General features: G+C 38.2%; 1 protein-coding gene across 11 annotated transcripts in view; it reads left to right on the top strand.

The window, feature by feature from the left end:
- LOC126191122 (kinesin heavy chain-like) overlaps positions 1-16034 on the top strand; it is a 368280-nt gene that overhangs the window by 133367 nt on the left and 218879 nt on the right. For all 11 annotated transcript variants that reach the window (XM_049931913.1, XM_049931897.1, XM_049931888.1 and 8 more), the window contains one exon: positions 1555-1720. In XM_049931913.1, coding sequence (XP_049787870.1) covers positions 1555-1720 — 166 coding nt within the window. The remainder of the gene's footprint in view (positions 1-1554; positions 1721-16034) is intronic.

Raw genomic sequence — 16034 nt, 5'->3', positions numbered from 1 at the left:
TGAATCTTTGTGTCCTCCAACTTTCTGCCCCATATGATAAATTGAGAACTCCCATAAGCATACAAAATTTTTCTCTTTCCTTGTTTTACACTTACGTGTTCTCCTTTCATAATTTCATTGTATTTTTATGAGTTGCTTTTATTATTTGAAGCATTCTTATCTGTATGTTTTAAATGTTTTTACAGATGGTACATTAAGCTTTAAGATGGGTAATTATTGCTCTCTAATGATGAACTAATTAATGTAAAGCCTAGGCCCTGCTATGGTTTGAGTTTTAGAGTAATATTGATGCCTGAATCTGTTGGTCAAAGTGTATCAGCAGTGAAAACGTTTGGAATAACTACAACCTGTAACATAGTGCCTTTGGGCAATTGTAGCTGGACAAAGTAGTAGGGTTGTTTTAAGTGTGCTGGTAGTTCACATTGGTAGACAGAAGTGTGTGATTGTTGTATCTCAAGTATTTTGATCAATTTTGCGGATGTGAAATGCACAGTTTTGTAACTATATTCTTTGTGTAACTGACACTATGTGTGTAATGTATATATACTTCATGAAAACGTTTTATGTGGAACTATGCGCAGTTATTGTATGAATGTGACATATAATTGTTCTCCTTTGGTACAGGTGGCACAAGGATGGTCAGATTGTGACCAAATAGATTGTATTAAAGCTGGTCAGCACTGTTTATGCAAAATACTTTGACTTATTACCTTGTATTTTACACATATGCTCCTATTTTTGCGTGTAAATTTTGATTGTTTTTCTGCCAGCAAGTAATTAAATAGTATGGTGCATTCTAACCCCCCCCCCCCTCCCCCGCCCCCTCCCTCATTTTTAAAGGTAGTAGTGATTTAGAGAAACCCAGAAGAAGCTTAAATCAAGGTCAGTCAAGGCTCTCCGAATCTGAAGCTTCTTGTTTATAAGTCTTGCATCTCACTCCTCCATTACCTTAACATGTTTTCATGTGACCTCTGCTAATGCTTGGGAATATGTAAGACTGAAAAACTGGAAGAGATATTATTTTGTCTCTATTGCATGTCAACACTCTTTTCAGATTACTGTTTTCTAATTACCAGGTCTGGTAGAAAATTTTAAGGACTGTCATGTCTTTTTTGTGCCTAAATCTAGACAAAACAGAGGGTAGAAAGAGGGATAAAATGTTGGTATATATAAACACTAATTATTTGGTGAATTTCTTACAACCATAGAAAAACAGAAAAAATAAATTAGTAGTTTGTACATATATTCACCTATCAACCTCAGGAAATTGGTCTTTGATTGTTTTGAGATACATTTAATCTACAGTTGTTATGTACTGTTTGACCCTGTTCCAACTACTTTATTTATTGTGTGTGTGTGTGTGTGTGTGTGTGTGTGTGTGTGTGTGTGTGTGCCAGTATTTGTTTTGGGGGCAGGGGGTTGGTTGGTTAGGAACAGGAGGCTATACATTAGCTGATGTGTGTGTCATACAACTAAAGAGAAATGAGATGATAACGTTAAGTTCTGTTAATTTTTAATTTGCTGAATAAATATTGTATGGTCACGGAACTTAAGGTTTTCAGATTCGAGGCCTGATGTCTGTACCAGTGAAAACAATGGATGATGTTGGCAACCTTTTATGCAAGGGAACTAATAATCGTCATACAAGACCAACACTTCTTAATAGCAGCTCCTCTAGATCACACGCCATATTCACTTTTAGATTATGTCGGCATATTGGGTGAGTTGTCATTAATTTATTTATAATTGTCAATAATTTAACTTGCATGAATGCAATGCTAGCAGCCCATGCACTGATGTTCAGTGTCTCTATAGGAATTATCTAAGGTAAGGGGAACAAAACTGAGTACACAAGAACCTTGTTTATCGTGAGCTGGTGGGACCAGATGTCATCTGGATTACATAAGTCTGGACAAATCCGGAAATATTCTAGTAAATGCTAAAACTCTAATATTTACTGGAGTATATAAATGTTTTATTTTGACACTAACAAGAAACACTTTTTCAGCACTTAAACTCTATATATACTGTAGTCAACTTACGTTTATTTTCTGAAATAATGTGTAAATCTCTTTTGTTTCAAACTTGTGCAACATAAGAGAGCAGCACAATTGCAAAAATCTTTTACTACCGTCAGTTTGGCTGAAGCTGTTTCTGGCTGATGTACTAGATAAACCATTAGTTTTCCAGCAGTGCCATTGCCTCTGCTTGAGGGATTATTTTTTCACTTGAAGCACTATTTTCGTTGTCCCCTTCATAATCACTGTCATTCTTAGTAGTAGAACAGGAGACAATACAAATTTCGTCATCAGTCATCATGCTGCAAGATCACTATCATGTACATCTGAGCAACCAGTAATGTTTGCTGACATTTCAAGGAATTCAGCAGTGCTGACAACCTCACAGACTTCACCAGTGGAATCACAATTAGCAGGCCATATGGTTTTCCACCACTTCAGTGATAGTTCAGTAATTTGATCATAAGAAGATGCAACAATAAAAACCAGATCTTTGATATGTACTGATTTCAATACAGAAATCACACCAACTTCTTCTTCTTCGATTTATTTACCCAGAAACTGTTTCCTGGACACATGTGTGACGTTCTCCAGTACACTTTGATCCATTGCTTGTAGAAGAACCTTGTGTCAGGAGGGAAGTGCTTCACTCTGATGTCACCATTAACGCTTCCCTCCTCGATGTGAAAGTGCATTGTCAATAAACAGTATGGCCTTTGGCAGAAGACCCTCTTCCTCAAAATATCTTCTGACACTTGGCACAAAATCATCATGAAACCAGTTTTTTAAAAATACCACTGTCCATCCATGCATTTTTTGTGAGTTGTAGACAGCTGGCAAACGGGGCTTACTAACATGTTTCAGTAAACTTGTATGTTTTGGTTTCCCTACCAACAGGAGAAGGTATTTATTTCTGCGTATCGCTGCAAGCCATTAATTTGGAAGCCAGCATCTTAGTGGGTAACACATGACAAAGTCCAGGATCATCTGCATTATAAATCTGGTGCGGGGATAAGATTTCAGAGGAAATAAGTTATTCAAATTCTTTTGGGTGAAATTTTTCACAGCATCTGCATCCCTCGTAAAAATTTTACTTGTAACTGAAAGCTGGCGTATGCCATTATGACCTTTACATCTTTCCAACCAACCTCATCTGGCTGAGAAGTTTGCCATTGAATTTTTGCTGTTTAAGTTTAGTACCTTTTCCTCCAGGATAGGACCAGATATCAGAATACAATGCTCTCTTTTTCTCACTGAAACAAATGAATAATTCTTCTTCCAGTGTTTAATTTCTTGCATTCTTTATTGTACTGTGCCACTGTCTTTAGTCAACATTTTGAAGCAAAAGTTTTCAGTTTCATTTTGGTTCTTCCTCCAGTCTGACACAATTGATGTCCATACACCATATTTGCAACATTTTTGCTGCTATATTCAGCAGTTCACCTTTCTCTGTTTAGGGTTTCCATTGTGCCCATTGAAACAACCACTTTCTTTTGCTCTGAAGCCATTTCACTCACACACTCTCAAAACATGGTAACAAAAAAACAATACTGATGCAACACTTTAAGGAACAGATCCTAACTAGCCATAGCAATGATAGCTGGAAATGTAGGACTGCTGATGTCAAATGTTATCTGTGGTGCTAACATAACAACAGTACATATACTATACCCTGCACATTTTCTTGTTAAGGAGGAAAAGGAAACAAAAAATGATCCATATAAACCAGAAGTCAATGTTAATTGGGGCCAGATAAATGAGGTTTTTGTGTACTTTCAAACTCTTATTGTTTTTCTTATTTATTTTTTCAGACATTTACTTCACTGGGCAAGGTCAGGACCTTTAGCCCATCTCTTAAGTCAAACCAAACATCCTTAGTAAGTTACCATTGCAATATATGTAGTACCTGAACAGTATGTAATAACCATAATGGTAATGGCATATGATGATGATGATGATGATGATGATGATGATAAAACAAAGACCGAGGATGAGATGGTCAGATGAAGTTAACCGACACCTCATGTTCTGTTATTACCAAGCAACAAACCTAGGAACCAACACAACTTAATACAGATCACAAGTATACACAACATTTATTACCAGATACCCAGAATTAAAATTTTTAACAGAACAAAGACTAGCTGATCAGATCCGTGTAATAATAAAAAATAACAGGATACCCCAGTCAGAATTAGAAAACATCAAACAACAAGTACAACAAATACTGGAACAAAATAATGTGCAGTCAGAAGAAGAAGAAAATACAGTAACGGACTCGGACATCTCAGAGCAAACAAACAAAGACTAACATGCATCAATTAAACAATCAGAGGAAAACTAAATCTTAAGACAGCCACCAGAACAAGCACAAATGGAACACGAAGTGACACACATGTTACATATAGAAGAAAAATTTCAGCTGACATATATAGAATACAAAGACACAAATACAGACATTAGACCATTCTTGCATAGACCACCAAATAACCTACAAGTTGAAACAACAATAACAACTATCAACACAATCATACACAACGAAATACACTCCTGGAAATGGAAAAAAGAACACATTGACACCGGTGTGTCAGACCCACCATACTTGCTCCGGACACTGCGAGAGGGCTGTACAAGCAATGATCACACGCACGGCACAGCGGACACACCAGGAACCGCGGTGCTGGCCGTCGAATGGCGCTAGCTGCGCAGCATTTGTGCACCGCCGCCGTCAGTGTCAGCCAGTTTGCCGTGGCATACGGAGCTCCATCGCAGTCTTTAACACTGGTAGCATGCCGCGACAGCGTGGACGTGAACCGTATGTGCAGTTGACGGACTTTGAGCGAGGGCGTATAGTGGGCATGCGGGAGGGCGGGTGGACGTACCGCCGAATTGCTCAACACGTGGGGCGTGAGGTCTCCACAGTACATCGATGTTGTCGCCTGTGGTCGGCGGAAGGTGCACGTGCCCGTCGACCTGGGACCGGACCGCAGCGACGCACGGATGCACGCCAAGACCGTAGGATCCTACGCAGTGCCGTAGGGGACCGCACCGCCACTTCCCAGCAAATTAGGGACACTGTTGCTCCTGGGGTATCGGCGAGGACCATTCGCAACCGTCTCCATGAAGCTGGGCTACGGTCCCGCACACCGTTAGGCCGTCTTCCGCTCACGCCCCAACATCGTGCAGCCCGCCTCCAGTGGTGTCGCGACAGGTGTGAATGGAGGGACGAATGGAGATGTGTCGTCTTCAGCGATGAGAGTCGCTTCTGCCTTGGTGCCAATGATGGTCGTATGCGTGTTTGGCGCCGTGCAGGTGAGCACCACAATCAGGACTGCATATGACCGAGGCACACAGGGCCAACACCCGGCATCATGGTGTGGGGAGCGATCTCCTACACTGGCCGTACACCACTGGTGATCGTCGAGGGGACACTGAATAGTGCACGGTACATCCAAACCGTCATCGAACCCATCGTTCTACCATTCCTAGACCGGCAAGGGAACTTGCTGTTCCAACAGGACAATGCACGTCCGCATGTATCCCGTGCCACCCAACGTGCTCTAGAAGGTGTAAGTCAACTACCCTGACCAGCAAGATCTCCGGATCTGTCCCCCATTGAGCATGTTTGGGACTGGATGAAGCGTCGTCTCACGCGGTCTGCACGTCCAGCACGAACGCTGGTCCAACTGAGGCGCCAGGTGGAAATGGCATGGCAAGCTGTTCCACAGGACTACATCCAGCATCTCTACGATCGTCTCCATGGGAGAATAGCAGCCTGCATTGCTGCGAAAGGTGGATATACACTGTACTAGTGCCGACATTGTGCATGCTCTGTTGCCTGTGTCTATGTGCCTGTGGTTCTGTCAGTGTGATCATGTGATGTATCTGACCCCAGGAATGTGTCAATAAAGTTTCCCCTTCCTGGGACAATGAATTCACGGTGTTCTTATTTCAATTTCCAGGAGTGTAAATTAAAATACGACTATTTAAGAGTTACAACTACTGGTTTATGTAGGAGCACTCACTACACTAAATATACACATTAGGCAGAGATCAGAACCAACCAACAAACAGAAGAAACCCACAATACCAGCATGGCAACACAGGCTACAGATCAGAACAGAAAAACTGAGAAGAGATATCGGACAGCTAACACAATTTATAAGAAATGAAATATCAGACAAAAAATGAAAAAGGTTAGGTAAAATCTCACAACAAGAAGCAATAGAGCAATTAGATGAAAAGAAGCAGAAATTACAAGCATTGGCCAAACGACTTAGAAGATACAAAAAAAGTGAAAATGGAAGGAAACAAAACCAAAAATTCTGCACAAACCAAAAGAAATTTTACCAGACAATAGATAACGCACACATTAAAATAGAAAATCCACCAAACATAACAGACATGGAACACTTTTGGAGCAACATATGGTCAAACCCAGTACAACATGATAGACATGCATGGTGGATACAAGCAGAAACAGACACATACAAGATGATACCACAAATGCCTGAAGTGATAATCTTGAAACATGAAGTCACCCGAGCAATTAATTCTACGCACAATTGGAAAACCCCTGGAAATGATAAAATAGCAAATTTCTGGCTAAAGAAGTTCACTTCAACACATTCACATCCAACTAAATTATTTAACAATTACATTGCAGACCCATACACAGTCTCTGATACACTTACACATGGAATAACTTATCTGAAACCTAAAGATCAAGCAGACACAGCAAACCCAGCAAAATATCGCCCAATAACATGTCTACCAACAATATACAAAATATTAACTTCAGTCATTACACAGAAATTAATAACACATACAACACAGAACAAAATTATAAATGAAGAACAAAAATGCTGTTGCAAAGGAGCACGAGGATGTAAAGAGCAACAGATAATAGATGCAGAGGTGACATTTCAAGCTAAAACTAAACAAAGGTCGCTACACTATGCATACAGTGATTACCAAAAAGCTTTTGATAATGTACCCCACTTATGGTTACTACAAATATTGAAAATATACAAAGTAGATCCTAAATTGATGCAGTTCCTAAACATAGTAATGAAAAATTGGAAAACCACTCTTAATATCCAAACAAATTTAAATAATATCACATCACAGCCAATACAGATTAAGTGTGGAATATACCAAGGAGACTCATTAAGTTCTTTCTGGTTCTGCCTTGCTCTGAACCCACTATCCAACATGCTAAATAATACAAATTATGGATACAATATTACTGGAACATACCAACACAAAATCACACATTTGCTATACATGGATGATCTAAAACTACTGGCAGCAACTAATCAACAACTCAACCAATTACTAAAGATAACAGAAGTATTCAGCAATGATATAAATATGGCTTTTGGAACAGAAAAATGTAAGAAAACTAGCATAGTCAAGGGAAAACACACTAAACAAGATGATTACATATTGGATAACCACAGCGACTGCATAGAAGCGATGGAAAAAACAGATGCCTATAAATATCTAGGATACAGACAAAAAATAGGAATAGATAATACAAATATTTAAGAAGAACCAAAAGAAAAATATAGACAAAGACTAACAAAAATACTGAAAACAGAATTGACAGCAAGAAACAAGACAAAAGCTATAAATACTTATGCTATACCAATATTGACCTACTCATTTGGAGTAGTGAAATGGAGTAACACAGACCTAGAAGCACTCAATACACTTACACGATCACAATGCCACAAATATACAATACATCACATACATTCAGTGGGAGTCATCGACGTAAAAAACCTATATTACGGACAGGTAGACAATTTAAGAAAATTCTTTCTAGAACGAGCAGATACTAGCAAAATACACAAAGCAATCACTCATATAAATACATTGGCTACACCACTGCAATGTCATAACCACTTCTACAACCCTTTAGATCACATAACATCAACAGATACGAAGAAAGTAAATTGGAAAAAGAAAACACTACATGGCAAGCACCCGTATCATCTAACACAGCCACACATCGATCAAGACGCATCCAACACATGGCTAAGAAAAGGCAATATATACAGTGAGACGGAAGGATTCATGATTGCAATACAGGATCAAACAATAAACACCAGATATTACAGCAAGCATATTATTAAAGATCCCAATACCACAACAGATAAATGCAGACTTTGCAAGCAACAAATAGAAACAGTAGATCACATCACAAGCGGATGTACAATACTAGCAAATACAGAATACCCCAGAAGACATGACAATGTAGCAAAAAATAATACATCAACAGCTTGCCTTACAACATAAACTAATAAAACAACACATTCCCACATACAAGTATGCACCACAAAATGTACTGGAGAATGATGAATACAAATTATACTGGAACAGAACCATTATAACAGATAAAACAACACCACATAACAAACCTGACATCATACTCACCAATAAAAAGAAGAAATTAACACAACTAATCGAAATATCCATACCCAATACAACAAATATACAAAAGAAAAGAGGAGAAAAAATTGAAAAATACATCCAACTGGCTGAGGAAGTCAAGGACATGTGGCATCAGGATAAAGTTGACATTATACCAATTATACTATCAACTACAGGAATCATACCACACAATATCCACCAGTACATCAATGCAATACAGCTACATCCAAACTTATATATACAACTACAGAAATCTGTAATTATGATACATGTTCAATTACCCGAACGTTCCTAAATGCAATATAACATATACCGTAGAGTTAAAAGGAAGTCACGCTTGATCAAGGTCCGCGTCACTTTCCATTTTTGACCAGACATAACGTCTGAGAAAAGAAAGAAAGAAAGAATAATAATAATAATAGTAATGTTGGTGGTGGTGATGATGAATATTGTATTAAGTGATTTAAATATTTTTCTTTGAATGATACATGTCTTTTTTGTAATTGGATTTTGCGTGCCTTTGTAATAAATATGTGGCTTTTCTTTTGAATGAACATGGATGACAATAATGTTTCTATTCTGTATTGGCTGTATATTTATTTTCAGTGGGTAGTTGTTTTATAGTTATAATTGTGTGTAAATTTTAAAACAAAATTCCAAATTGATAAGTTGAATACATAAAGTACCTGCATATTTCAGCACCTCATAAAAAAGCAGTACTCACAATTTGTACTGAAAACACAACAAGGCAATGTGTACCCACAGTTAATATGGTCTTCTTGCTGACTAGTCAGTTCCTTTACTATTTAAGTTTTCCATTTTTAAGGAACCTTAGGAAAGCACTGTTACAATAAACTGAGGATAAGGATGAATTTGCTTCAGGTTGCAATTAAATTATGTACAATTTTGTTTCAAGATCATCAGTTTCAAGGTTTCCAGCCACATCATCAGATGTAAATGTGAACTGGTGAAACCCTATAGCTTTGTGGAAGGAAAAAAGTGCAGCTTCATCATAGGAATGGCAAAGATAATCACAAATTAAACTACATTTTTTGACACCAGTCAGGTCTCAAGTTGCGGTAGATTATTAATTGTCACATGTACTAAATAACCCTTTGTAGAATATGTTTCTATAAACACATTACTTAAGTCAAACCCCTCTTTTACGTTTTTGTGTGATCCAGATGAAAACAACACAAAACTGAGGAAAATGCAGAGTTGAGGAAAATGTTGAAACCACCCCAAGATACGGACAAAAACTTGTATAATTGACGTATGTGATTAAAAGTCGCAACGCTCTCCAATACTTTGTATAAAATCTGTCCAAACGAAGGTAATTAAATGTACGATATGATGTTTTATACAATAATTTATGATAATGCAGGGTGTGTATGCACTGGGACGTCAGGAAAAAACCTGGGAATCTTTTCATCTGGGAGAAAACTGAGAAAACTCGAGGATTTTTTAGAATTACTGGAATGTTTCATTGTTTTAGTTTTCAGTTAAATTTGTGTAATTTTGACTGGTAAGAATTGATACTCTTACAAAGAATTTTAATTTAGTCCCCTTCTGCAGTATAATACTGCAACAATTAAATACAAACGAGGAAGAAAAAAAACCAAAATAAAACTTGCAAAGGAAATGCGCCATTTACAACAACAAAACACAGTGCACACACAAGTGTCTGCTAACAGCAAAATGTGCCAAAGGCTTTAGGGTGAAAAATATGCAATACTTCATAACAACAAACTGCTTCCAATGAGCGTGACGTCACAGCTGTTTACATTAGATTCGTTTGAGCACTTGCCAGCAGGCTCATGCTCATGCGCAGTTGAGTTGTGTATGAACAGTACCTTGTTCTGCCCCTGGCTACTTGAAGTGCAGCTGTTAGCTGTATTGGCAGTAGCAACAAGCAGCCAGATGTTACCGGAAAACTTTTTCTGGCGCGCCTAAGCTGCCAGATTCACATATGCACAGAGCAGTCTGAGCTGTAGTGGGGAGGTGAGTAGCCTCCATGTGACCTGTGTTTTACTGTTTTGTCTTCGTTTACAGCTCTCACATCAGATGAAACAAAACAGATTTCTGTGGCCCGGAGTTATCAAGTGAATTAAAATACATACACATAATTATGGAAAGCTAGAATATGTTATTAGCTTCAGTTTTATGATTTTCTTTCATTTCCAGGTTTTTGGCAGTCATGCAGTAATTGCCTTGCAGAACAATGAAGTTATTTTTGTTACTTTGCTAAAGAAATTTACCTTTTACTAATCTTTTCCGCAGAGGCAGTCAATTTATTTGAAACACTGTTGGCTAGTGTCAACTATTTGCTGAATTTCAAGTGCACTTTTTTATCTTCCGGCGCTTCTGGCATTATGCCATAACCAAAACACTGGATAATACAGTAGTGGTACTCCAAGAAAATTTGCATCCTGAAAACCACGATGAAAAGCTTAATATCATACTGGGGCCTAGTTATTTGTGAATCTGGACATATGAATGTGCTCTTTGAGCTGAATTATGCATTTTAGTACGGTTTATGAAATTCTGATGCTCTTGGAATATCCTCTGATGTCGTGTCTCATTTATGGCGTAATGTAAGCTCTCTTAATGCTACATACATACGAATATATGGGCTTCCTATGTCATTGTAGCTGCACATGCACAGTAACGTTGTTTCCTGGCACTCTCTGACAACTGCTGAAATGAACAGGTCGCGGGAAAATATTGAGTATGTTGGTTTGAAAAAAGCATTGCTTTCAAAGTAAATTTCATTTTACTCAAGATGAATTATGTTACATGTGCGAACATAACAGAGTGTTTGATTCTCATTTAAAGCTTAACACTTTGAGGGCCAGCCACTTGAACAATTTTGAGCCAGAAGACCAGACATTTATGTCATTATTTATAATTTTTGTGACACATTTGTCTGATGTATCTTAAAATGGAACACATGCAAGAAAGACCAATATTATAGGTGAAAGCTGAGCTTTCCTTGTAATTACACTATCTATACCATTTTAAACCATTAACTTTTCCAATTTGTGTGTTTAGGCTACGTAACAGTGATGCTGATATTGTCTTGACTACATCACATGTCCTATGCTCTGAATATCTGCTAACATCAACTGGCGAGATCATGTGACACGAGCTATGATTGGCTTACAAAAGTTCATTGCAATCTTGATTCAGTGCTTCAGAAACTAATGTGCTGTGTTTGATGGAATTCAAATATATACTTCCATAATATGAAAATATTCAGCATGAAAATATGCAGCGTACAAGTTGCTCTACATCAAAGATCTTTCCAAAACGTGTTTTTCTTTTTGTCTGGGGTTTGGTTTCTAAAGTGCTGGGAAGCTCTACACCGGTGTATAAAACCTTAACTATTCAAAGGATTGATAAGGTTTACAGTTCCGAGGGCACTGTCACTTAAGACAGAAAAAGTGTATTTTCACCTGGGAAAAAGTGTATTTTTAACCAGGAAATCTGGAAAAGATTCGTGAATTTTTTTTTTTCTTGTCCGAGTATACACCCTGTAACGAATTTCTTCAGTTCTTAAAAAATTGCAGGCTTGTAACAGCAAGTAAAAACTGAGATTGGTATCGGGGTACAAGGTAATCAAGCTAGTTTTTGACATGTTACAACCACAAATTATGCGTTCAAAATATGCATTTTTCAGAAATGATTCTTTGTGCTTACCAGAAAAAAAGAGCAAACTGATGAACATGTTGGATTAAACAAAAACATCACAGCAGCTAAGTGGTTAAACCGCAAGCATTAATGCAAACATCTGCTTAATGACAAACTTTGGCACCATTTTTGTTACTGTGTAGTGCTTTTCTTACAAGCTGCATGTCATATGCTCACCACCATTAAAGTGTTGTTTTAGGCTTGCTGAAAGAAACAGAGATATTAAAAAGTGAGTTTACTTCCCCAGTTGATGTTAAAAGTTTTTTGGAAGTTGGCTCAGTGAATTTCTGTACAGTATGTAAAATGTAAATTTGAAAGAAAGCTCAGGTGCTGAAGTTTCGCTTCATGCCTTCTGTCACTGCTGCCAAGCTTTATGATCTACAGTGTGTGGTGTGTATAGCACAAAGTATATACGTGAGTAGTGTGTGTAGTTGTTGCAAATGTATCGTGTCAGATTTAAATGTGAAAGTCTTTAAAATGTGCTATCACAAAACCTTTGTTCTATTTCTGTGTGACATCTGTGGCGTAGCACGTCTTATGCACAAAAAGTATATATTCAGCACTTCACGAAATGCTTTCACCCCTACCTGTACTCCCATCGTTGAAGGGCCACTTCTCCTCTCCTCACATCCAGTAGGTGATCTCATTTTGGGTGTGTTAGTGTGGTGTGGTGGCTACACTGATTATTGGGTGACTTAACAAGTCGCCAGTCAATAATAGTTCACTAGCCAAACATGGGCAATGTTTGGTTGATTATAACCTCGTGTATTCTTCGAGACTCAGTGTTTGAATTTAAAAGGTTGATGTTTGATATTCTTGCTGAATACAGTGCATCAGAATTACATGCAAAAAAGAAGAGACTGATTTCTGTGTGGCACAAGAAAAGGTGGTGGGTGGGTCCCTTCGTCACGTAGTGGCTCGGTCCGGAAAAATTTGCATCAGCTATCTTGCTTTTCCATTACCCCTGCAGCCTAGCAGTAGTTGTATCATAATTGCGTGGTGAAGCTAAATGTTGCAACTTGTGTTGACAAAACTAGTTGTCATAGGAAAGACGAAGATGCTCACAAACTAAACTACATTTTCTTGACAAAAGTCAGCTCTCAAGTTATGGTAGATTATTAATAGTCATATGTACTAGATAACCCGTTGTAGAACATATTTCTCTAAACACATTATGTGAAACTATAATGAGAATGTCAGTATGTAATTATGGAATGAGCTTAGAACTTAAGTTTATTTTTGCCTAAGAATGATAAAAAACATTATTTGACTACAGCAAATTAGTGCATTATCAAAAGTACCATAAACCTACAGGTATGTTACTCATGAATTGCTGAAGGAATGTAACGTAGTCAGGCTCTCTAACACTACAGCAGAAGAACTGCATTAATCAAAGTGACCATCTTCCTCAAACAAGCTATAGACAAACAATTATCTTGACACTGCTTGATATGAACAAGACATTTGATACCGTTAATACTGAGATCTTGTTTCTGTAAGTTGAGTACTTTGTTTTTCTCAAACAGTACACTCACATGGTGTGGCACATGCATGTAAAACAGATATTAACATGTTGTTTGTTGATTGGAGAAACCACCATATAAAAATGCTGGAGGAATAGATACCAATTAATTGTCTGTGGATTGGAAAAGTGATTATGGGAAAATATGCTCTAATGAGTTGCCTGGGTCTCAATTCATGGTCTGTGGCTTTCTCGCTGTATATCCGTGATATTTCATCTATGATATGTTCTTGTAATTATCTTATGTACTGTAGTGCTTTGAGAATTTCGGAGTAAATTCTAGAACCACTTGGCCTTCCACCGTTTCGAACACCCAATATTTTAGAGGTGAGTGGGAGAAACAAATACGCCCTACTGCGCATCGCCTATTTGTATGTGCAGGTCAAAAAACTGTTACGAGGGAAAGATGGATACGGCGGTCAAACAACGGCAGACAAGTATCGCCTGTATGGTCCACAGAGTTTCCATGTAGGGGTAGAGAGGAACTAGAAAAGTTTATGTAGTATTCTGTGCTCTTTAATGTCTGTGTTGATTGTAAAAAGATTAATGAACAATTGAATATAGATTTCTTTGCACATTCGTGTATTGGACTGGCTTGAGATTAGAGACTTTTAACTTAATTCATGTCTTGGCTGTGAAAGAAGCAAGACACATGTATGATGTTCATAAATTATTTGGTTATCTAACCAGTGATATTTGGTTATCTAACCAGTGATATTTGAATATGTAAATGTATGTAGTAAATGAGTCTAGTGTTTAAGGACTAAGTTAGCTTGCATGAGTCTGTGGAATGTAAAAATATAAAGTGATTGAACTGTAAAGTATTCTACGAGCACCCAAATTATTTCAAGGATAGAGAAGTAGTTTAATAAACTCCTTTAACCAGCTATAGTCTTCGAAGAAGAAGCTTTTGGGAGACCGACATAGCTGATTACACAGAGAAGAGGATCAGCTACACACATTGTGCAAGTTAACTGAGTTGAAGAGATGTGTGAGCCTTGCAACCCAATACCACACTGTCTCTTGTCGTCCGAGAAACGTTAGAGTATTTTGATAACATCCAATATATCTAAGTGCTAGCCCTAAGAATGTCATGTATGCCACATCAGATAAAATATTAGCTCAGTAAAACTTTTTGTTCGTTTTTTTTTTTAACCCCCTGTAGGCCATATTCGGTATTGTTTGCAATGTGTCAGTAGGTTAAAAATAAAATACATGTACTCTGTGAAAATATAACCACTTATTGGCCATTTACCCAGGGTTGCCACAACTTCTGGGGGAGGCAAAAAAAAAAGTGTGGGGCTGGGCACAGCTGAGTACATGCGCCACTTTCCAACTCCCTCATTCTTACTGCATCTCCCCTTTGTACCACTCCCCTCAGCTTGCAGTCAGTACTGCCACCACTTCTTGCCACTAGCCTAGCAGCTGGTGACGAGAGGCAGGAGGACTGGTTTGTTTGGATCTAATTCTCAGAGATTGTTGATGCAGTAGCGAGAGATGGTGGTCATGTATGCACGAGTTGTGTCTGAGTGACTGTGTGAATGTGTGTATGCTTTTGTTTTCTGACAAAAGCTATGGCCGAAAATTTAGTTGTGAGTGTGTGATTCTGTTGTACATGCCTGTCTGCGGCTCAGCGATCATCTTTACAGTGAGTTGCTACGTATCCTCTTTAGTATTGATTCTCAGAATATTCGCGCAAGTTATCTGTCGCATGGATTGGTAACCACATTCTCATTTCATCAACATGGTGTCTGTGACATGTGAATAGCTGGCCACATGAGTGGACTTCCATGACAGGCCAAAACCGCAGGCCGTTTGTATGGGTATCTCTAACGGATCAGGCCTGCCAATCTGAAGCCCAATGTTTCCCACTAACGTGAAAGCCCTGCCCATTGGATCTAGTCTCACCAATCTGCCAGCAGTCCGGGTCTGTTTGTGTGTGACATAATGTGGCGAATTTTTGTGGTTTATCCAAGGACCCAGGACTGCGGTGCTCCTTGGCAGTCCAAAGGCCACAGGCACTGGGTTTCAGGAATTGCAACTGTCTCACTGCAAGTACATTGTACAGTTCAGCACTTTATAGACATTTTATTTATTCTAGTACATTTTAGCACTTGGAAAATAATTTATATATTAGAAACAATGGACAATAAGAAGATAATTGTGACAGCCACTGGTGGTTTGTACACTATGTACTCATACATATCTCGAAAGAAAAATCACACAATACCTGTAAAATCAAACAATGGAAAATCCAGGATGGAATGTAACAATACCAGAGAAGGAAAGTTGCTACTCACCATATAGCGGAGATGTTGAGTCCTGAGATTCACACAATTAAAGCTTTCGGCCATTAAGGCCTTTGT

This window comes from Schistocerca cancellata, chromosome 1 (genome assembly GCF_023864275.1).
Source record: "Schistocerca cancellata isolate TAMUIC-IGC-003103 chromosome 1, iqSchCanc2.1, whole genome shotgun sequence".
In the NCBI taxonomy this organism is placed as follows: Eukaryota; Metazoa; Arthropoda; class Insecta; order Orthoptera; family Acrididae; genus Schistocerca; species Schistocerca cancellata.
Note: the sequence above shows the minus strand (reverse complement) of the source record. Positions and strands in the feature narration are given on the sequence as shown.